Source organism: Cydia fagiglandana, chromosome Z, assembly GCF_963556715.1.
Source record: "Cydia fagiglandana chromosome Z, ilCydFagi1.1, whole genome shotgun sequence".
NCBI lineage: Eukaryota > Metazoa > Arthropoda > Insecta > Lepidoptera > Tortricidae > Cydia > Cydia fagiglandana.
Genome location: NC_085959.1, coordinates 26789799 through 26812946, shown reverse-complemented (window position 1 = coordinate 26812946; position 23148 = coordinate 26789799). Strand labels below are relative to the sequence as shown.

Below are 23148 nucleotides of genomic sequence, written 5' to 3'. Positions count from 1 at the left end.
CCCGACGTTGCTTAACTTTGGTCAAAAATCACGTTTGTTGTATGGGAGCCCCATTTAAATCTTTATTTTATTCTGTTTTTAGTATTTGTTGTTATAGCGGCAACAGAAATACATAATCTGTGAAAATTTCAACTGTCTAGCTATCACGGTTCGTGAGATACAGCCTGGTGACAGACGGACGGACGGACGGACGGACGGACAGCGAAGTCTTAGTAATAGGGTCCCGTTTTACCCTTTGGGTACGGAACCCTAAAAAAAGATATTCAATGCATAGGTATAATAATTTATTCTTATATTTTGCTTTTAAAATTATTACATGACAATGATAACAATTAAATTTAACGATAGTATAGAGGCAATGTGTAAATAAATTTAAATTAACTTAGGTATCTATCTTTGCTACTTAGATCAGTAGAAATTATACTTAAATATTACTTAAACAATACATGTAAAGCTGATAATTTATGTATATTGTATAGGTATGGTCAGCCAAGAAAGTGGTCTACCACTTTTCGACTATCAATCAGATGATAGAGTCGAAAAGTGGTAGACCACTTTCTTGGCTGACTGTACATATAACATTTGCTTAGGTAAATATAAACAAGTATATTGAATAGTCCTTCATAATTAGAGATCCCAAGAAAATAAGTGGTGTTTTACTAACATATCTCGAACACCTTCCTTTAATGGTTGGTTTTGGGTGTCTTTTTTTAGTGGCAATTCCCAGTCTGGATTCAAGTTAAACCCAAATTGTGATAATATTCGAAGTTCACACTTTATCTGTACCCAACCAGGTGAGTTAATAAATGACCAAGGATGGTACCACTTCTGAACAATATCAACACACGAGCACAGAACTTCAAGCCATAAATGCAAGGCTTCTTCATTCAAACCCATACAAATCAATGTACGTAATTTTACATCCATCTGAGCATGTGCATTATCATGTGATAAATTGATGGCCTGAACACATCTATACAGTAATTCTTCTGGGGTCAAAACTTTGCCATCTTCATCTAGCCGATATGTTTTACACAAGACCAGCCTACTGTAAACAGAATTAAAATCTTTTTCTACCTCTCGAGATGAGGCTTCCTCAATAAATAACCAGGGATGGCAGGGACCATCTAGAAAACTAGGTCTCTTTATACCATGTAAAAGAACTCTTTTAAAAGCAGGTGCCAGAACTCCTCGTACTAAGTGAGCTGCCTTTTCAGTGACAGAATCATCTCCTGCTCTACTATACTTCACCCCTTTTTCATCCAGCAGCTTAACGAACCTTGCTGGGAACCACCCTCGCAGGCCATTTAATTCACCAATCCAACAATGCTCATCTCTTGAGCTGATGACTTCAATGACATCATTTTTTCTGAATCCTAACTCATCGCCATCTCTTCTTTCAAAATCTAAGAGAGCCTTAGCTCGTCGTCTTTTACTTCTAGATACATTTACATATCTTTCTCGGTCCGCTGCATGACTTTGCATGGTATAATCTGCTGTAAGTTGAATTTCAGATGCTAGTTGTGGTTCTAAGGCTAAAAAATGACGAGCAACTTGTAAGATTGCTTCACGAAGATCAACTAATATTTCAGTTTGCTTGACATTTTTAGAAACTGCATCCTCATTATTGCTGTCATCTCCAAACAAAATAGTTTGTATAACAGATTTGCTTTTTTTAATTTGCCGCCTATGCAGCTGTTGCTTAGGCAGGTTAGGAACTGCACTGGGATTGCCCACTAATGCTCCTTGGTCAGCCATCAGATATGCCAAGTGTCTTCTGCGATGTGTCTCTATCAATGCTGGACTCAATGTGTCACCACATACTTCATCTATTGTTTTTATGAGCATTTCTACATCATCAATTTCACCTGGTATGTCTGATAGGGCATTAAAGATCTGTGCAGAGTTTGATATTTCAGTAAATCTATTTTCTTTAATTTTTAACATGGCCAAAGTGACTTTGAAGAGTATAATTGAGCCTTCAAGGAAAAACAAATCCCAAATCCTTAATAATATTTTCATATGGACTACATTAGCATATAATGTTAAAAACCAATGCATAGTAATCAATGAAAGTTCTATGTCATGGGCATTCAAAACTTGGTCAATTCCTGGCAAGTATGTTGAAATAAGACTTCTTAACACCTTTTGATCTGCCTGTATGCCAATCAATGTTGAAGAATAATATGATGCTGGCAAGAGGTCTTCCACCGTGGTGCACATGATCCAAAAAGCATCCTCTTCTTCCATTAGTAGTAGAAGAGAAGCAGCAATCATACCTGTACCCTGACAATACCCAATATCAGGATAAAGCCAAGCCAGGGCTCTGAGGATCCTGCGTAATCTGGGAACTCCAGTACTTGTTGGGTGGGAAAAACAAACATTATTTGGAAGGATTTGAACCAAATCTTTTTCAATTTGTTTACTTGTAACTAAACCATCATCACTTGATGCTCTAACAATTTCATGATAAGTAATTTCAGTTGAGGATCTTTTTTTATTAGCCCCACATAAGTTCATCCAAACCTGTGGTCGGAGAGAGTGAGGGACCCCATCTTTGACCATTCTCTGTAATTTATCCGTCTTTTCCAGTTTGCCACCTTCTGCGAAACTAATTTCTTTGCTGTAGAACTCCCACTGCAGACGATGTTGATCATCTTCAGACAATGTGTTAGGCTGCACTTTGTTGGGATTTTGTTCCATTTCTTCTTCGTCGTCAACACAGAAGCCAAATTCATCAAATCTGTAGTTTGGCAGGCCATGTCCGTGGCCTTCTGACTCCGGTTGGGCTAACTTAACCATTATATCTTGAGGTACCATGCTGAGTGTGAGAGCAGAAAAAGCTCCTCCTGGTATTGGAAACAACTCTTCAGCGACATTTAAGTCATGGATTGCATTGATTACATCTTCTGGGTCGTCATCTGCAAGGGCCGAACTGATTTTCCTTTCGTGGTCTTCACGCCCGACGTAGCCATCATGGTCACGCGAACTGAACAGAGCTTTAGCTAGATCCATACTTTAGAACAAGCTGTAAAAACCTTTATTCGACTTCAAATATTGTTAACTTTCTCTTCCTCGACGTCAATGTAAATAAAGGTCACTGGTCAGCCAACCGACACATTTGTTTCGCACTCGCACAAATCGCACAATACAATAAACGTCAAAGTCGGTCAAAGTAAGGATGACTGGAGAACACAAAATCGATTTTTACGTCACGTACATAGATATTACAGTTTAAGGAGATTCATGTAAATTATGCTAGGTATGTCTACTTAAACTTGAGCATAGCGCTGGCAACATTAGTACTACCTAGTGTCAGAAACGAAAAATGGCGCACCAATTCATTGTTTAGATGCGTGAAATGGCGTGATAGTGATAACCACTAATCTTAATCCCGTGTATACAAGTTTCAAATGCAGTTTCTCTTTAATTAGGTAAGTCGGTAATCTTCACAACATATATATTGTTTAAAAGTAGAGTACACTCAGATGTGCTTCTATTCTATATAATTTCCGATCGTGGTGCAATCACTGTTTCAGGATGATATGCCGTCCGTAGATATTTTGTAATCGCATGTCACTGGAAGCGAGTTCAGTTGGTTGTTGCTTATCGTCTTTTAATTGGCACTTAATTCATATAAATAAGTATACTTTTTTGTATATGGAAGCATTGCACTTGGTAGGAATTGTACAAAATAATTATTCGCGCTTAGTGCGGAATTTTCAGTAACCTAAACATTTCAAAAATATATAAGGGTACTAATATGTTATATGTAAAATAATGAGTATTGTTTATTCATTAGACGCATTGCAAGACTCACTGTTCATTTCAAGGATTCTATATGTTGTGTTTATTACTCAAAGTGTACGCTAAGCAAGCTAAGCGGATGTGAAAATTTCGTCAAAATCCTCATCAGATCGTTGTTTACATGTACTTTTTGCAAATATACTGTTTATCTATTAAAAATGCTTGTGCATGCAGTTATATGCTAGCAATTCATACTAAGTTGCATTAATGAAAAACTGCAGGGCTGAGCCAGTGTTTGTATCTATGTGGTTAGTACTACTACCTACTTTATGCACAAGGTTGTGAAGTATTCATGTCTAATGACTTGTGTACACCTCCCAGTACTATTGAGCAATTAATGTAATTTAATTTATCAGTCTAAGCTTGGCGCATGCTATACATATAACACATAATATATGTATTGTGTAGAAATAACTTTTATTGGGCCTTGTAATATATTAGTTGGTTTCACAATAAATTAAGGAGTTGCTTGAGCGAATTGAATTTATAATATGTAAAGGCTAATTCATAGTGAATTTTCATCTCAACAAGCTAGCTATAAAAATAAACAAATTGTTTTTTATTTTATTGATGCCATCCATTGTTAACATTAACTTAGTAAAAAATTGTCTTGACCCAACTATTAATGTTTTTTATAGAATAACACCACAAACTCTATTGCAGACATTTAATACATATTAAACCTGGATTTAAATGTGTTTCAGATGTAAAGTCATATCAAATATTTTTATGAAAATGTCAGACAAAGAAGTAATAGAAATGGATAGAGTAACCGCTGCTGTCAATACAAGTAAGGAACCTGAAGCTGAAAATGTTGATGCTATAAAAAAATATATGGAAGAGCAAGAAAGTTTTTTAAGGTGTTCAACTGACAAGGATGTACTGAACCATGTAATAAAAGATACATATAAAGGAAATAATCAAAACAGCTTAGATTTAGAACTTCAACTTACATTGTCCAATAATTCTGGTATTGTTGAAAAGGATTGTGAGATAAAACAACAGACCTACAAGATTGGTTCCGAGTCAGTGTACAGTGAAGAAACAACAATGTCAGCATCTCCAAACCATTGTGTATTAAACGATTCCTTGTTAGAACTAGAGAATGAAGAAACTCTTGCTAATCAAGCAGCTGCAAATTTACTATCTTTGGGCCAAAACTGTCTAAAAATGCATATAAATATAAAACAAAAAAAGTGTTCAGACGAAATCATAACCAATGCTCATGAATGTACATTCAAATCCAATGTAAATATTGATGGTAATATAGAGTTGCCTGATAATTTAGAACTGCATCAACAATCAGATGAACAATATGAGGAAAATAATATTGATTTAACTAGTACAAATATAAGTCCAAAGAATTCTAATGATGATTTACATCTGAGCAAAGAAGAAAGTAATATACAAAAGTTAGACAAACAAGATGGTAATCAAAAATTGTTAAACATCTCTGGCTTAGACAATAAAAATAGGTATACTAAAAATGAGAACTTGCAACCATCCACCTTACTGCATAAACTACTAACTTGCACCAGTAACTCGAGTAGTGAAATAAACAAATCACTTTTCTTGGATAAAGACACCAAAACAGTACAAGAAAATAGAGAAGGTGAAGAATCTTTGTCCATAGCAACTAGTGTAATGGATATGATACTTAATAATGCTGAAGTGGCCATAAGTAAGAAAAACGCTGGTGCATTATCTAAACAATGTATTAGTCCTGAGAAAGGTATGTCATTGTGTTTAAAATTGCTCAATTTTACAAGATTTTATTTAAATTGCCTTGGGTCAATACTTGCATTGATAATCATACCCTAATCATTTTGATGCATCAATGTTTCATATTGGCAAAAAATAGCAAAGATGTAAGTAAGGGGCTGTAATTATGCCATAAATTATGTCATCGCTTTTTGACCCCCCCCCCCCTAAAAACGTTCAAAAATCATGCTTCAAATGACCCCGTTTCCTCCTATGTCATGCTACCATAATCCGATGTCCAGACCCCCCCCCCCCCAATAGGGTATTTTCCTACTAGTCAAATCAGTTACTTTTTTAGAACTGTCAAAACGATTTGTTAATATGGAATTTATATGAAACATTACATCGTGACGTCACGGTCAACTCACCTACTTTTTATAATTCTATCCGATTTATTAAATAGAACTTGTGTTTAAAAATAACTTTTATCTGTGTTTTTCTAATAATCATCTGGTACTTTATTTCATGCATGGTGTAAAATAATTTATTTTAAATACGGTATAATACCCTATTTGAAGTGACGTAATTTATGAATAGCCCCTAAGTACCTATATTATATAATTTATAGTTTAGGATTAATTCTGTAAATAAACAAGGTTAATTAAACATAATAAATCTCATCAGCCAATTTCTATTTTTTTTAGGTCATTTTGTCATCATATTTTATAATAACAGGCTATAACCTCGTTTTTTTAGCATTAGAAAGAGGGTAAACAATCTTAAGTCTTTTCATTGAAAATCGGCTTAATTTTTTTTTTACTATTATCAAAGCATAATAATATAAATGATTATGTTATGCTATGTAATTGTTACGTATTTCGTTATTGTATTGTATTACTATGTACATACTTCTACTGAAATAAATTATATTCTATATTAGCTGCTGAAAAGGCTTTTTCTATAAAAAGACACATCAAGATTGTTTACTTTCTTCTAATGCTGAGTCATGGGTGTTTTCTATGTATATAAGTATGTATTTATCTATATAAGTATGTATATCGTCACCTAGCACCCATAGTACAAGCTTTGCTTAGTTTGGGGCTAGGTTGATCTGTGTAAGATGTCCCCAATATTTATTTATTTATTTATTTATTTAATGCTAAAAAACACTAGGTATAGTGTGACTTAATCTCTTGTGATGTGATATAATTATTTTATATTGCACAGACATTGATATGGTGTAACTTATTGTTTTATTATAGCCAACTCCAGCGTTTCTCTGGCGATTGGATCAAAAGTAGAAGCCAAAGATTTCTGTGAGCTGTGGCATCCTGCTGAGATAGTAGAAGTGGACTGCGAAGAAATGGAGGTCTTGGTGCAATATGACAAACAACCAAAAATGTTAGTCACTTATCTGTAATGGTTTTTTAACACATATAATAATATTATGGCGTCAATTGAATTCGTACACATTGCAGATGAAATTATTTTACATTGTGTAGTAATAGGTTTTCATTACAATTTTTCTAAACATTAATCCCTCACTGTTGTTATTAATTTGGTCTGGTTGGCAAACTCTCTAGAGTTAAATAAAGCTGGGTGTAAGATGGCTTGTCAACTTGTCAAGTGCAAGATCCTTTTTAAGTAGGGTTTTTGTTAAATCTACAAGAATAATCTTGATTGTCAAGTCAATTAATGTTCATTTGTGATAATTTAACTTTTTGCCAAGAAATTAAAGTATGAGAGTTTTTTTAATTAAGATGTTTGTTAAGCAGGCCCCTGACGAGCCTTCCAAATGGATGCCGATACAATGGATTCATCCAAATGGACGGCATCTTAATATTAAACATCGTACGTTTTTGACATTCATGGACCGATTTTGGAATGCAGCCACGCTATTTGGATTGTTGGATGGCTCGTCAGTGGCCACCTTTAAGATAATATACATAAAACAATAATATATAAAATACCTATTATTTTTAGGCATAATGAATGGATAAGCATAAGCAGCCCAAGATTAAGACCTCTAAGCAGTATAGTCAGAGAGGCAACATCGCCTCCGCATACACCAGTTTCAGAAGCGCTTACGGAACCTAAAGCAGAAGACAAAGTGAAAGTGACCTTTGCTGTAGGAGAACGATGTTTGGCTCGATGGAGGGACAACCGCCGATTCATTGCAACAGTACAAAACGACTTGGGAAATGGTATGTAGAAAAATTGTGACAAAGTTTATGGCTTAAAAAATATTGTTGAAATGTCAGCAATTTGGACTCGTAGCCAAGGTGACGATCGAAATGTAAAAAGAGTTCTGGGATCACAGATACATAAACATCAAGCCACAAGATAATTTTCAATCACTATTTTATATTCGATTGGTGTTAACATTTGATTTTGTTATTGAATTTGTCAATTTCGGGAGCTAGTTTGGTCTGGTGCACAATTCTTATTTTTCTTTTTGTTTTGGAACATTCACATAAGCATTTATTTTCTTTTTTTTTAACAGGTAATTATGAAGTTATGTTCGATGATGGGTTTCAATGGAAGTGCACTTTATCTAGAATGTACAAGCTAAAGGAAGCCAACGGGCACCAGGATTACCCTCGGTTCGGAGCGGGGGCCGCGCCGCCGCCCGTCGCCGCGCCGCTGGCAGCGACACTGGACGCGCCGCCCGCGGCCCCCGCGCCCGCCGCGCCGCCGCCCTTGTACCACACTCACCTGTTTGACCCGACCCGTGATTACCTAGGTTCCAAAAGCGAAAGGCGTGAGATGAAGCGCAAGCTAAACATCAAAGAAATATTCAATATTGGGCAGAAACGAAAAAAACTACAAACACTAGACAAAGAGTCCAAAAGTACCGTTGCTTCTATAAAAGTAGAAATAAAATCTGAACCTGGTACTTTATCAAATGAAACTGCTCCAACAGCAGAACCTCCCTCAAAGGAAACCATTCCTGAATTACAAGTTAAAAAAAATAGAGCAAAGAAGCCACCTGTCAAGAAAAAAACTCTTGGAAAGAAAAAAATTAAATTGAAAAACATTGATGGCAAATCGATAGTTTCTTCGTCAAATGATATCAAGAAAGAAAAAATACCAGGTATGTGTTTTATCTATTAGTCCTTTTCGTAGCGGCAGTAAGGTTATGTGAAATAATGCTATCAGCAGCAGGCTGCTGAAGAGACTCAGGAGTCTCTTGTTGCCATTTTTTATGGCTGTACTGAATCGATTTTCATGCGGTTTTCACCTATCAATACATCGATTCTTGAGGAAGGTTTAGGTGTATAATTTGTTAAGGTTTTGTGTAACCCGTGCGAAGCCTAATGCAAATACTTGCAATGGTTTAAAGAAGTAGTCAAAATCATGTTTAACTGCTAAATGCACTAAAAAGCATTGTATGTATGCATACGCATTTGATGTTTTATTATGTACAGAAGCCGTTGCATCTATTATTGGCACAATGTGTGCCCACGAACCTGAAGTCGAAGTTAAGACCGAGCCACCTGAAGTAGAAGTCATGGATTCTAATGATATAAAGCCTGACGACCTGTCAAATGCATTGGACACATGTAATGCAGTAGTAAAACAAGACCTCGATGTCGTAAGTTTATAACTTTTTGTTAATTAAATTATTTCTTTGTATATGTAGATAACCAATTTGACCAGCAATTATATTCTAAGTCATATAGCGTTTTCACCACACGTATAAAATTTCATAGTGGGATCGGCAAGCTAGTCTACACAAATAAATTGTCAAATTAATCAGATTTTGTAAAAAATGTACCTTCTTCTGGAACTGCTTTATGTACCTTTACTCTTGTATATGTATACCTAGTATACCTACAACAGACAAACATACAGAGTGAATATAATAGTATCTGCATATTATATTAAATCACATCCATACTTTTCATTCTCTAATCGGACCATCCATTTTATAATATCTTTTCTGAATAGGTAATAGAATCACTATCAGGAACACGAGACTATGTTATACTAAATAGGTATAACAGGATGTTTGTACATTGATGTATGTTTGTTTTTAAATTAAGGTAATGGAAGAGGAAACAAAACCATTTGAAATTCAGGATGGTGTCAAGCACGAGGACGTCATCGGTAAAATTAAGGAAGTGATCACAAAGTTGGAAGATGGCATCAACGAAGTGGAAAAGAAAGAAATAAAACCTGAAGTGGTTAAAGAAGAAATAGTACCGGACGTCGTGCAGCCGGTCGTAAACCCGGTAGAAACTAATGACAAAGTAAAGCAAAAGAAATCAAAAAGTTCGTCGAAAGTAAAAAAAGGAAAGAAGCTGAGGTTGATGCAAGAGAAAAAGGTTAAAAAGCAAGTGGAGAAGGTGAAGTGTCAGTTGGAGGAGATGAAGAAGCAGGTGGAGGCGATGCGGCAGGAGATCATGCTGAAGACGGAGGAGCTGGCGAGCTCGCGGCGCGGCGAGTGCGCGGCGCCCGAGGCCGCGCTGCTGCCCGGCGAGTGGTGCGCGCGCTGGGTCGACGGCCAGCCCGAGGGCGCCGTCAGCGAGGCGCCCGCCACCGGCGACTCGCCGCTCCCGCGCCGCAGCGTCATGGTACCTACTCACTCAATCATTATATTTTTTTTTCTACTCGTCGACTGTAATTCTTGAATTATGATTTCGTATGACCAAACTGCAATGGTTACTTTTAATATACGGGCTCCCAACTCAACTACAATATTCATCATTATCTTGTTGTTTGAAGTAGTTTAGTAAATTCGATTTCTTGACTGCTGTGATTAAAAACTACTTTTTTATAGGAAACTTATGATGAACCACACTTCCAGTTTTCCACCTTGTATGTTAGTAATTGGTGCCGGCCATTGCAGGTAGAGGACAAGCGGCTGCCGCCGGGTTGGACCAAACACATGGTGCGCCGGAGCCTGGGCAGCTCGGCCGGCAAATGGGATGTAGTTTTAGTAAGGTAGGTGTTTATGATATATATGTAATACCTTTAAACCGGGAATTTTTGTATTTTTATTTACGTATATGTATATATTTCGGGGATCTCGGAAACGGCTCTAATGATTTCGATGAAATTTGCTGACTAGGGATTTTCGGGTGCGAAAAACCGATCTAGCTAGATCTTATTTCTTGGAAAACGCGCATTTTTGAGTTTTTATATGTTTTTAGAATAATCGTTCATAATAGATTTCGCTGTACATTATGCTGTAGACATTTCAGTTATCGCAAAACATGGCGCCTCATTACGCTACTTACTTCAGCTGTCTATATCGAGGGTGCGAATTTCCTTAGTTATATCTGTTGTGCAATCAGTAACTCTTTGTTGAAAGGCTGCATGACGAATATGCACTTGTATTGGATACCAATTGGACTTTTTTCACATAACGGAAATCTTACACGCGGACCTTGTAGCCCCGTCTCATCTCTTATTTGTTTTGGTCCATGTTTAATAGCTCGGTAAAGATCTGCGTGCATAATGTATGTATTTGTCTTGTGGCTGTACCCGTAATAAATTGTCGACATTGCGTTCCCTGTTGCACTGCCTAACAGTACAATGAGCTTTACGGTAAAATTATTTTGCAGCCCGGAAAATCGTAGGCTTCACACAAAGAACGATATGCGGATGTACCTAGAGAACAACCCACAGCCGGAGCTGAAGCCCTACGAGGCCGCTCTGATGGACTTCGGCATCCACCTGAAGTTGTCGCGGCGGCTCGGCTGGGTGCGCTCCTCCGCCGAGGGCGCGCCGCCGCCGCCGCCGCCCTGCCGCGATCTGCCCGCCTCGAGCCCGCTGCTCAAGCGATCCAAACTGAGCCTCAACAAGAACCACCACAAGTTGATGCACCACAAAAAGCGACCCAAGCTGAAAATCAAACCTCTGCGACCGCCCCCGGTTAGTTTACAGCTGATTTATTCTTATTATTTATGACTTGTATTATTGTGAGTTTAATGGATGTGTGGTTTTTTCAATTATGTGACCTAGCCAGTATTTTTTTTCTAGGTTTTGGCTGCGTCCGGCTTGCATCAGAATTCTAAGGAAACCAATATGTGTTCTGAGCCAAGTGTAGCAGAGGAAGCTGTTCTTGACGGCGCCAGTATTAAAGATGGATTTGGTGAGCACCACTTTCAGATACTGACGAGTAAACTATTAATTTATGTAACCGACTTTGCTGTAAATATAATTTTGTAGATATTAATGTTACTCATTATTATCTCTATGATGAATTTTAATGTCTCTAATGATTTATTTTCAGTTGATGTCGGTTCGTTAAGAGTTCAAGTTATTGCGACTCTGCTGCGATGTCCCGCCGAAGGGTGTTTTAAGAATTTCCGAAATACTACGTTACTAAAAATGCATATCAAACATTACCATAGGGAGCTCCGAAAGACAATGGGCAACACTCCTAAGGTTTTAGATTTAGCTTACGCCAGGACCAGGCCGAGCGAAGCGGAAATGAAACTGTTAAAACGTGAAGCGCAACAGAGGATCATTAAAGTGAAGCTGCCGCGGCTACAGAAGCGGGCGGAGGCGCCGGCGCCCGCTGCGCCTCCGGAGCCCGCGGCCGCGCCGCCGGCGCCGCCTGCCGAGCCCGCCGCCGCCGACGCGCCGCCCCGCCCCGTCGACTCGCCCAAGCTGCGGGACGCGCTCGCCGTCAAGCCGGCCAAGCGGCCCCGCGTACTACTACCCGTGCGCACTAAAGAACCGGAGCCGACATTGGAACCGGAGAATGTCGCGGCCGACCCGCCTCCGCCTCTCGTCAAACTAGAAAACGCCGAAACCGAAGACGATCTACTCGTGCCGAAACAAGAGATACCCGATTGTGGCGTCTTGGACTTTGAAACTGCGATATCGACGCACACCGTAACGAAAATGGTGAACGGCAACAGGATTAAAAGCGAGAAGAGGCGTAAGACTTTCGCTTGTATAGGGAAACTGGCGAGCGAGGACGAGGAGTGGGCGGGGGGCTCCTCGGACACGCGCTCCAGCTACCCGAGCTGCGGCACGCCCGACTCGGCGCGCGCCGACGCCGACGACCTGGCGCCCGCCGCCGCCGACGACAACCACTCCGCCGCCGCGCACCTCTACATGTACACGGAGAGTAAGTATCCTACACTCTACACCTATATTTAATAGAATATTGACTACCTTACGAAAACCTAAGAGGTATTTTGAATACCCCTCTCCCCCTAAACAAGTTACTTACATAGTATAGGTACGTTCCCTTAATTATAGTTATTAATTATTATTTATACAAAATAAACAAATGCTTATCATCATGATACCCATAAAATAGTTAATGTCGTTATGTTCAGACGGTGAGCGCATCAAGCTGGTCCGCATGAAGCGCGAGGAGATCATCAACTGCCACTGCGGGTTCCGCGAGGAGGACGGGCTCATGGTGCAGTGCGAGCTGTGCCTGTGCTGGCAGCACGCGCTCTGCCACAACATACAGCGCGAGGCCGAGGTGAGTAGCGCGTCGCGGGAGATCACCTACTGTGTACTTAACGGTTATCCTTATCATCCAATACACAAATAATGTTGATTGTTACGTCGTTGACCTTTATAACAGATTTTTTTTAATGTTGATTAAATCTACGATTAATTGCGTGAATGATTGTATACCTATATTGCTACTACAAATGGTGGGAAATAGAGGACTTCCAGTCGAATGTGGTAGTGGTATACAGGACCGAGGCCATTTCATGGCTCAACCAATGTAAGCTCAAAAAAAAAATCCGTGAAATTATCAGTTAATAACTAGCCATTTGTAACCTAAATATTAATGTCCCCCGCTACCCGCGCTATAGATAGCTTTGCTTAGACCGACAACTTTGTACGAAAATGCATTACAAACATAATTTCCATGCAAATGATCGTTTGTACTCAGGTGCCCGAGAAGTACACGTGCAGCATCTGCCTGAACCCTCGGCGCGGGCGGCGGCGGCAGCGGTTCATGCACGACCAGGACCGGCTGTACGAGGGGCTGCTGCCGGGCCCGGGCGGCGGCCGCGCCTGCGACGCGCTGCGCCGCGCGCACGAGCTCTCCGGCAACCTGCTGCGCATCGAGGACGCGCTGCACGCCGTGCGCGTCAACACGCGCGTCGCACAGTACGTACCTACCGAGACATTCCAACATACAAGCCTTATTCATAACACTTAACAGACAGGCCGTGGCAGATAGGAAACGCCTCAAAGTAACAATACTATAGAGGTGACAAGGGTGGAGAGGGGATGACCGAACCATCGCGTTCGGTCTTATGGAACTTACAGTAGTAGCAGAGAAAGCGCTGTTATTATACTGAGTATATTACGATTTTGGTTGGGGCTACAAAAATAAGTGCTTCATTTCGGTTGACTCAGATGCGGGTTGTCTCCACCTTCGAATGCAGTTGTAATTTTAACGTTGTCCCTGATTAATCTTTTGCAGTTTACTAAAATTATGGCTTATTAATTTAAAATGTTTTTTCTTCCACAGGACAAAGAACCATCCGAAATTGTACCTGTGGGCCAGAGATTGGGAATCTGTTGAATTATCGTTCGCTCAAGAAAAATTAAACTCCGAATATTCAGACCTGAATGTGATCATCAATAACTTGGGAAAGGAGAACTTGCCTATTAAGGCGGAAGATTTAAAAGAAATGGCCTTAGATATGAAGACTCCTTCTGATGAACCAGAGGAAAAACATAACCCATTGGAAAAAGAGAACCAAATAGGATCTCAGGCTTTACTTAGCGGGTTGTTGTCGAGTCCCGACGCGGCCTCTCTGGACCTGCCCATCACGGAATCCGAACTAGACAAGCTGGCTAAATCTGTGCATGGTAACATTACATATACATTTCTAAATATTTACTTGTACTATATAATACACGGTTGTAAGGTACCATATGGGTTGCATGCAATACATATCTGTGCTGTAAGTTTGTAGTGATCTACTAAACTCAGCGCAACTAGGTATATCAATAGTTATTTGTACAACAAGAGATCAAAGTTTGAAATTTCTTCGAGTGCTTATTTTGAGCCTTGTGCAAGCGATAGATTCTATAATAGATTCACGAGCATAGCGAGTGAATCTAATTTAGAATCTTGAGCGTAGTAAGGGATTCAAAAGCGCACGAGATGTAAATAACTTTGATCTCGTGTAGTACACAAAATTTTTCACCCTAAGCAGTGAGAACATACCTAGACGGACAGAGATAATAGAACCCAAGTATATCGAACTTGTATTAGACCCCGCATGTTGAAATGACATTTGACTATAAAGGTCACTTGAATGACATTTTGTGTCACTCAGTGAGCAAAATCGCATTTTGCTCACTGAGTGAGACAATGACTCAGTGAGCAAAATTTTGCTCACTGTTTTTAAGAAGCAAAGTACCCTTGTTCGAGCTGCTGAGGTGAAAATAGGATTTATAGGTTTATCACAAATAATTAACACTCATTAATTTAAGCAACCTATTTGTGACTTTCTAACTAAAGTTTCAAGATCGAGCACAATGCAACTGGTAGCAGTGCCATATTTTGCTGAGACATAACTCATATATGTTTGCTTTTTCGTCGGGGTTGAATTCTAATAGCCGTAAGAGAGCACCCTTATTGTTTTGCGGAATGTAAAATGAATTAATAAATAAATATGATAGGACCATTTTACACAGATCGGCCTAGTCCCACAGTAAGCTCAATAAGGCTTGTGTTGTGGACACTAGACGACGATATATATAATATACGATGCCACAGACAGACTGATATTGGCGTCCATCATATAACACCCCTTTAATTGCGTCGGGGGTTTAAAAAAGACGAGACGTGAAGCCGGGTACTCATTAGCGAGCTGTAACCGTAACCGCTGCATGTACTGTAACCAAAAAACATAGTGTGTACGCGGTTCGCAAACCTTCTGCGAGCGGTACGCGAACGGCTCGCAGCGAGCCGACGTTTACAACGTACTCATTTCTGACCCGTAACGTTGCACGTAACTGTAACAGTTACTGTTACCAAAAACATAGTGTGTACGTGGTTTAACATGAGGTTGTGTGTGTGTGTGTTCAGAGCACGAGAGCAGGGCGCGGGTGCGCGCGCCGCAGCCCGAGGCCGCCATCGAGAACAGCGCCTGCCGCGCGCGCCTGCTGCGCCACATCCAGCGCTGCCACGCGCTGCTCGACCAGCGGCTCGACTCCATCGAGGCGCAAGTCGCAGGTAACCTATGCTGCCCAAATGTATGTCTACGGTTAATCCTCATGAGAATTGACCTTCTTTAGTTCGTACGATACCGAAATCTACAATGGAGGCGGATGGCCATCCATCCATTCCATCCATCGATTGCGTCCGGTGATAGTCTGTTCGGAAAGAGATGAGTCGTGCAATGGGCATTATTCATTTTGAATCGTTTTCATTTCCGTCAGTGTTGGGTCAAACGAATTGGGCCCCATACATTCCACGACTCTTCTCTTGCCGCCCAGACTAATTGTCGAGGCCCCTCGACAAATCCTTCCCTCCCTCGACGAGAGGGGCTTCGGAATTCGACGTATGCCGAATAGGTGCATGCGCTACGCGTCTTGTTTCTATTGAATCGTTAACAATTTTGACCATACCTTCCTTTTTGCACAATGGACTATACTTTGCTGATCGTCGAGTTTTATAACCATAGGTACGATGATTAGTAAAGTGGTATAGGAAACTTTTGTGCATCTTTAGTCAGAGATAAACAATGTAGCCATGAATGCGCTAAGGCGGGGTATGCTATACTCTGCCCAAACCATGTGTCGTTTCGTCTCGTTTAAGCAAATTGTTTTTTGCCCCAGAGCTAGAGTCGCAAGACGCGTCGCTCGAGGACGACGAGTCGCCGGAGTTCTGCCCGCGCGCCAAGCAGACGCTGGTGATGATCGCGCGCGACCTGGACACCATGGAGGAGCTCGGCATCGTCACCTAACACGCGCCGCCCGCGCCCCCCGCTCCCCTCGCGCCCCTAGCGCCCCCAGCGGCCGTCCGCGCGGGCTAGACCACATGCGCATTAGCGGGTTACCGCACCAGCGGTTTGGCGACACATAATGACAGGACATTATTAATTTTGAATCGTTTTCATTTCGGTCAGTGTTGGGTCAATCCAAGCAGTGTAACGTTTTCCAATTGGAATAGTATCATTGTCAATACGAGAATACACTAAAACAAAGTGATGACCCTGTTGAAGAGGCCGATCACCGGCGCAGCAGTGCAGCGAAGACGGTCGGCGGACCCACAAAACCAACACCGAACGACATCAACTATACGAGTCTGATTTGCGACAGTTGGTGTAAAAAATATGGACTATGAAATAAAATGCCTCATTGAACATTTTGATTGCTGCTCATACTTGGTTATGGTATTGTCGTATTTGTAGGAATTAGAAACGATAGTTTGTAATAAATCCTGTGCATCAAATGCAAAGACAAGTGCTTAGCAACCAGCTGAATTGTCGGCGCTGTAATTAACGTTTAGTTAGTCTGTAACAGGCGCTAAATTAACCAACATTAGGCATTAGTAGACACAACACAAAGGTTACCTGTGAATGTTAATAATATAAGATAAAATTCTGTAAAGTAAATGTTTTCACCCAGTGGATGAAGTGAAGTAGTTGTTAGTCGTTGCTGCATATTTTTGTAAAGGCCATAGCCGTATTAGGATAAGTTAAGTGGTCGTCCCGTAACTTTCAGTGTGTAGTTTATTAGTGCCTCCGCTGTCTTGCGCGGGTGTACGGAGCCGGTTGAGCGCCTATTGAAAAATAGGAGTCCAAGTCTTAAACTACGTAATCACATGCGAAAGTAAACTAATCAACTTACTGGGGTTTTGAAACCAGTTTTAATGATAAATGTTTAATATATTTGAAAAGTACAAGTACATTTCCATATTTTTATTATATGAAAGATCCTTTTGATTTGTATTTATTGAGTTTATGAAATAAATAAGTGACATTTAACTGAATTTAGAAACGTACACCAAAAAAATATTGAGTATTATAGTCGTCGAGTTCAGCTGATTATTGGAGTTGGAATTTCTATTCTTATTTTTTTCGTTCTTGTATTAAGTACGAAATGGTACAGTCGCCATCATATATATCGGAGCGGCCAAGGTGCTCACAAATAGCTGAGCACGCCTCTATTGTCAAGGCGTTAGAGTGCTTGTTCAGATATTGTGAACACCTTGGCCGCTCCGATATATCTGATGGCAACTGTACGACCGGAAACATGAATTAAATTATATTGTTAGACAAACATTCTACAAATTTTATTGTTACATATGCTACTTAATTATATCCTATTGACGTGGTGTCTATGCAAAATACCAAATACAATTTGTACATTATAATCTCTAATAACAGTAATAATGGAACTGTTTCGTTTACATGAGAATCTGACTCCCCCTACAAACACACGTCGTCTATGTATTAAGAGTCATATTTCTCTGCAGTTGGCTGATGTACATGCCAACAAAGGAGTTAAAGAAAAATACTATGTGAAACACTAAATGTAATTGAGCCATTTAAATGCAATATGAATGTCTAAGTAATGTTGAATTACTTATATATTTGTCATTATTATATTTGGTATCCTAACAAAAGAACACTGAGGTTTCCTTAATGGTAATCTTGTAAAGGAAATTCATTCTTATAGTAAATAACTTAATTTTCTTCAACATTATTAAAAAGAGGTGATACACGTGTTTGTAGCTCGTGAGTTCATTTACACATTACAGCTGTCGTTCGTTGGCCTAATTGAATAAATAAACTGCCAAACACACTACGTGGTACACCGGCCACATGACTAATCCTAAGAGAAACACCTAGCCACGTGTACCGCGTAGTTGTACCTCTACCCTAGGGCTCACAAATCGACGGCCCAATATTACAGGGTCCTATGTTACATTTTTAAGATAGTTGAAATTCGACTTAATGTCACTATGACAATGTTCACCTGTAATATTGGGCCAGCGAAATGTGAACCCGTTCGCTGCATACACGATACCACGTCCCCGACGCTGAACATGTTATCGTTGTATATCCGGACTTTATTTGACGAAAGTAGTTAATTTGTAGAAAACTCTTTTAGTGTAAGCTTTAATTGTAACATGTTAATACAATAATAATAATAATTACCTACATTAAACTATTTTCATAAACATTGCTATGAATTTTATTACCTACATTTACAGAAATAGCAAACGGTTATTAATCCCTCGTATGCTTAGACACGGATCCGTGCGTGTGAATTTAAATGTCAAGGTCACTTTTTCAATGATTATATTTGACAGGCCGCATACGAGGGGTTAAGACGATGGTGCAAAGTTGGAACGGGATGTTAGTGATGTTACTTTTTGAGGCTCTGCTTGAGGTATTTTTTATTGTTAAAAAAAATACACATTCATGTCATTATACATGTCTTGGACCATTGTTTGTTTTTTAATTAAAGTCTTAAGACTTCTTAGAAATATACTCAAATTATACTAAATTATTATTAACTTAGGGAAGCTAGGGAAGAAATAAAATCGAAAGTCTAGAAATGGAACCTTTTACAAATTTATTGAATAAAAAATAGACAAAAACTTCAGCCCTCATAGAACTTGGGTAGTTGATCGCCAAGGATAACGGACCGCTTGACGCCGGCTCCCGTGATGACGCCCAGCCGCACCACGCCGCCGGAGGAGCCGTCGCGCAGCATGGCCAGCGCCAGCGTGTTGGTCACGAACTTCACAGCCTCATCCTCCTTCATGTTGGGTTTGAAGTTGGCGTCCACGTAACCGTACACATATGTAGAGCCTGATCCACCAATAGATACAGCTTGCCGTTGCATCATACCACCTATTGGTACACTGTAGATTTGACCTGTAATAAACCAATTTCAGTATTAAATATTAAAAAAAAAAACACCTTAAGGAAATAACATCCACAACAGCTCTGTAGAGGTTTCTAACTAAAACTATACATTAACAACAACAAGATGTTTTCAGGTTTGTATTATTTACAGTGTTTATTAATTTCTAAATTATATTCAACTTCACAACCCACAAATGTCCTAAAGTTTGTGTTTTCTACTGTTATGCTTAGAGAGATTTACTATAATTATTATGTGAAGATTTGCATTACCTCCTTTTCTTTTGTCCCAGCCAGCGACCAGGATCCCAGCAACAAGTGAGTCACGATAATTGTAACAAAGCTCTCGGAAAATAGATGCTGCAGTTTCCACTAGCGGAGCCTCACCCAGCTCCATCTTATGGAAGTCTGCGGATAAAACAAATGAATGCATGAATCAACTAAAGCAGCGGTTGGCAACAAGCGGCCCGCGAACCTCTTACTTGCGGCCCGCGAGCCTCCCTGGCTATTTTGTTGTATGTAATATTGACAAATGACAATGTCTGATAAAGTCAGAAATATTAACAAAGTGCACGCCGCATGGCCCTTGGTTGCTAAAAGGTTGCCGACTTCTGAACTAGAGCCATTATATATTATTTTGTGCAATGCTCACTCATGCCGCCTAGCTGTACTGTCAACCAATTTGATTCCTAGACCACTATATTATAACCTTGCCACTTTTAGATACTTGACATACTATCTCTTGATAAGCACATTCAAAGAAGATAAACAAATTGATTCACTATGACATGGGGCCATATAGTGGCCTAGGAATCAGATTGGTTGACGGTACCCAATGGTTGTCTGACATGACTGAGTACAGTACCCCCCCTGCTTATGGACAAAATACACCTCTGCTTTTTTGTTTGTTGTGTGTTGCTGGGGTGTTTGTGATTTCAAATTTATGGATAGCTCGCTATAAGAAGGGGCATCCAGAAGCCATTATGTTAGGTTAGCTTTTGCAATGTCTGCATATTAGGGTTGGTTGCACCAAACCGTCTGTCACCATTGAAGTGTTCGCAAAATTTCATAGATCTCTGCTGCGTGACGTTGGTCAGTCTGTTAACTGTGGTTGGTGCAACTGGCCCTAAGCATAATGACATAACAAGTTATCAAGATGTGTAAGTACTTACTAAGATGGTAAGATACAATGTCCGCAATGGCTTGAGTGTCGGCCGCGGAGCCAGAGCGGCAGCAGTAGATGTGGTCCGTGATCTTGGTGAGCTTGTCCGTGACTCTGTTGGCGATGTAGGCGCCGGTGGTGGTACGCGAGTCCGCGCCGATCACGACGCCGCCGTCAAACTCGCAAGCCATGATAGAGGTGCCCGTGCTATGCGGGGTGCTCATCCATTCGGGCATGCCGGGGCCGGCATAAGTATTGATCACCGAAGTCGCCATTCTGTAAAGCAAATACCTTTAGTCATTCTGTCACAATGGGGTACTAACTCATGATCTAATTAACCGTAACTACAATTAACAGACATTACAATTGTACAAGGAGTGATTCTCTATCGGAAACATTTTTATATACAACTTACTTTAACTGTATTCAAAGTATACTTCTCACTATTTTTTTTGAAAGTCACGGTTTCGATGACTTAGTATTTTAGTATTCTGCTCGATGCTTTGTGACAAATTGTCAATGTCACTCTCGCACTACAGAGCTTCACTACAGCCGCTACAGCGCGTCGCTTCATAGTCTATGGTCGCATTATTAAGGCTAGTCCAGACGGGATGATCAAATCGACCGATTCAAGGGCCCAACGTTTTCTGTTCTCTTTCACGACGCAGCAACTAGTATCATTTCTCTCCCCTCGCTCTTTTAAAATGCCGTTTGTCAAAAAAGGACAACCATACTGTTGACAAGGTGGACTTCAAATCAAGTGTTGCCTTTCTTGATGCGCCCAGGCTGTGTATGTGTGCGTAAAAGCGTATATGTGTGCTCTTTTAGGGATGTGAAAAGTCGATTTTAATCATGTTATATATCGATAAACGCTACACAGCGGAACGAAATAGCGATTAATTGAAGCTTCAATATCTTCGTTAAACATAAACATAATTGAAATGCTAATGGATAATGAATATATTATAATATAATAATATGATTCAATTATTGCGGAACACCTATTTTAGGAGGTATTTATGTATTTTAATTAAATATCTGAACTTTCCCTTGGTTCGCTGCTGGGGCGTGACTATAAAATTGTGATCTGATAACCACAATAAAGAATAAAAGCGTTTTTGGTCATTTTAGGTATCGTTAAGCCTTTGAAGTAAAATTAAAATTGCAAGAAATGTCGATAGTTTATCGATATGACTTTATCGACATGGCTACAGCAACGTGGGCCTCATTGTTAATCGTACACTAAACAAAAGTGGCAACAGTGACAGCTCGCTGAGACACCGTCTTTATATATTATAAGTCTATGGACCGATTTAATCAGAAATCAAATTGGCGTAAATCTCCAATTTAATCACCAATTTTAGATTTATGGTGATATAACATTTTGCCCGCGAAAAGCTAGTGAGCGAAACGCAACGCCATTAGTCGAAATGTCACGTGACGTCACTCGTTTCAGCAAATTGTTATGACCAACCAAGAGTGAAAGAGATGGCATTATGACCTGACTCGCCACATAGTATGGCTAGCCAAAAATTGTTGACAGATATAGACGGTCAAGCAAATCTTGTCAGTAGAAAAATGCGCGAAATTCAAATTTCTATGAGACAATAACCCTTCGCGCCTACATTTTTCAAATTTGCCGCGTTTTTTTACTGACAAGATCTGCTTGACCAAGTATATTTCGTTGTTGTATCGCCAATTGTCTATGGTTTAAAAAATAGCTAATAGTCAGTTGTCAATTTATGTCATTCATTCAAATTGTTTTCGGCTTATAATAAGGGATATATTTTAAATAATATTAATAATGTCTATACTGAGTGATTTTCACAGACTATTATTTAAGCTCGTAAATAATTACGACAACGTGCGAAGTCGACGTGTAGCGTTATATAACGAAAAACTGCAATGTTTACAACTCCTTAACAAATGTAAACAAATTAGGAGGTTGGTGCTCTATAAATATTTAGATACTTAGCATTTAGCATATTAAATTTGGCATAGTACTTATGTATTTTTTTTGGTCATTGATTAATATTACGGTATTATCGAGCTAGGTCTTATTTACACTACATTTCATTTTCCGCTTTGTTACAATGGTATATGGTGAGAGAGTGTTATCATATGTGTTTATCGTTGACTGTACTTTACATAGCGGTAGAAATTATGTGAGCTGATTTTGAGTGCACGTCAACGTATATTTAACTCATATCCTGGTACCTTGCGTGTGCATAGAAAATCAAAAATATTTTCTAGTATCAAAACTTATTCCTACTACACAAAGTTTGACCAGCCCTAAATTTTTTGAATTTCCCGCCAAACATTTAAGTGAAATTTCAGTAGCCAGCAAAAAGAGTAGACTCTAAGTTAAAAGCGTTCTATTCTAAAAGCGTATCTCATACAAACGTGAATACTAAAGTACGTAAGTAGGACGGCCTGTATGCATTAGTAAGACATTTTTGCCTTGTTGCCCCAAATGGATTTTTTTACAAAAAATATATTTTATGTAAAAATATATTCTGCATTAAATAACTAAAAATTGAGGTTGTCGCTATCTCGAAAGTATTAAAAAAAAGTTTAAAAAATTTAATAAATATTTTTGAGCCTTTATAAACAAGTAAGAAGCTTGTTTTTATTTTCTGAAAATTATTT

General features: G+C 39.5%; 3 protein-coding genes across 4 annotated transcripts; 1 reads left to right on the top strand and 2 right to left on the bottom strand.

Annotated features, from left to right (window-relative positions):
• Window positions 1–554: 554 nt before the first annotated feature.
• LOC134679026 (small G protein signaling modulator 3 homolog) lies at window positions 555–3160 on the bottom strand. The gene has a single exon (XM_063537826.1). It carries the CDS (start codon window positions 3013–3015, stop codon window positions 628–630), a length of 2388 nt encoding a protein of 795 aa, XP_063393896.1. The 5' UTR covers window positions 3016–3160; the 3' UTR covers window positions 555–627.
• A 162-nt stretch (window positions 3161–3322) lies between these two features.
• On the top strand, window positions 3323–18648 carry LOC134678536 (uncharacterized). 2 transcript variants are annotated; one of them, XM_063537113.1, is made up of 16 exons: window positions 3323–3434; window positions 4512–5539; window positions 6771–6909; window positions 7492–7712; window positions 8012–8602; window positions 8937–9103; window positions 9555–10085; window positions 10361–10455; window positions 11079–11388; window positions 11497–11608; window positions 11750–12595; window positions 12810–12961; window positions 13385–13605; window positions 13973–14316; window positions 15545–15691; window positions 16297–18648. In XM_063537113.1, exons 2-16 carry the CDS (start codon window positions 4537–4539, stop codon window positions 16422–16424), a joined length of 5007 nt encoding a protein of 1668 aa, XP_063393183.1. In that variant the 5' UTR covers window positions 3323–3434; window positions 4512–4536; the 3' UTR covers window positions 16425–18648. The 2 variants fall into 2 exon arrangements, with proteins under 2 accessions (XP_063393183.1, XP_063393181.1); XM_063537111.1 differs by having other exon boundaries at window positions 4471–5539.
• Window positions 18649–19029: 381 nt separating this feature from the next.
• On the bottom strand, window positions 19030–21025 carry LOC134678537 (proteasome subunit beta type-6). Its single transcript, XM_063537114.1, has 4 exons — window positions 20915–21025; window positions 20510–20775; window positions 19611–19745; window positions 19030–19349 (listed from the first exon to the last, which is right to left on the bottom strand). The coding sequence occupies exons 2-4, from the start codon at window positions 20772–20774 to the stop codon at window positions 19072–19074; spliced, it is 678 nt and encodes a 225-aa protein (XP_063393184.1). The 5' UTR covers window position 20775; window positions 20915–21025; the 3' UTR covers window positions 19030–19071.
• Window positions 21026–23148: the final 2123 nt, after the last annotated feature.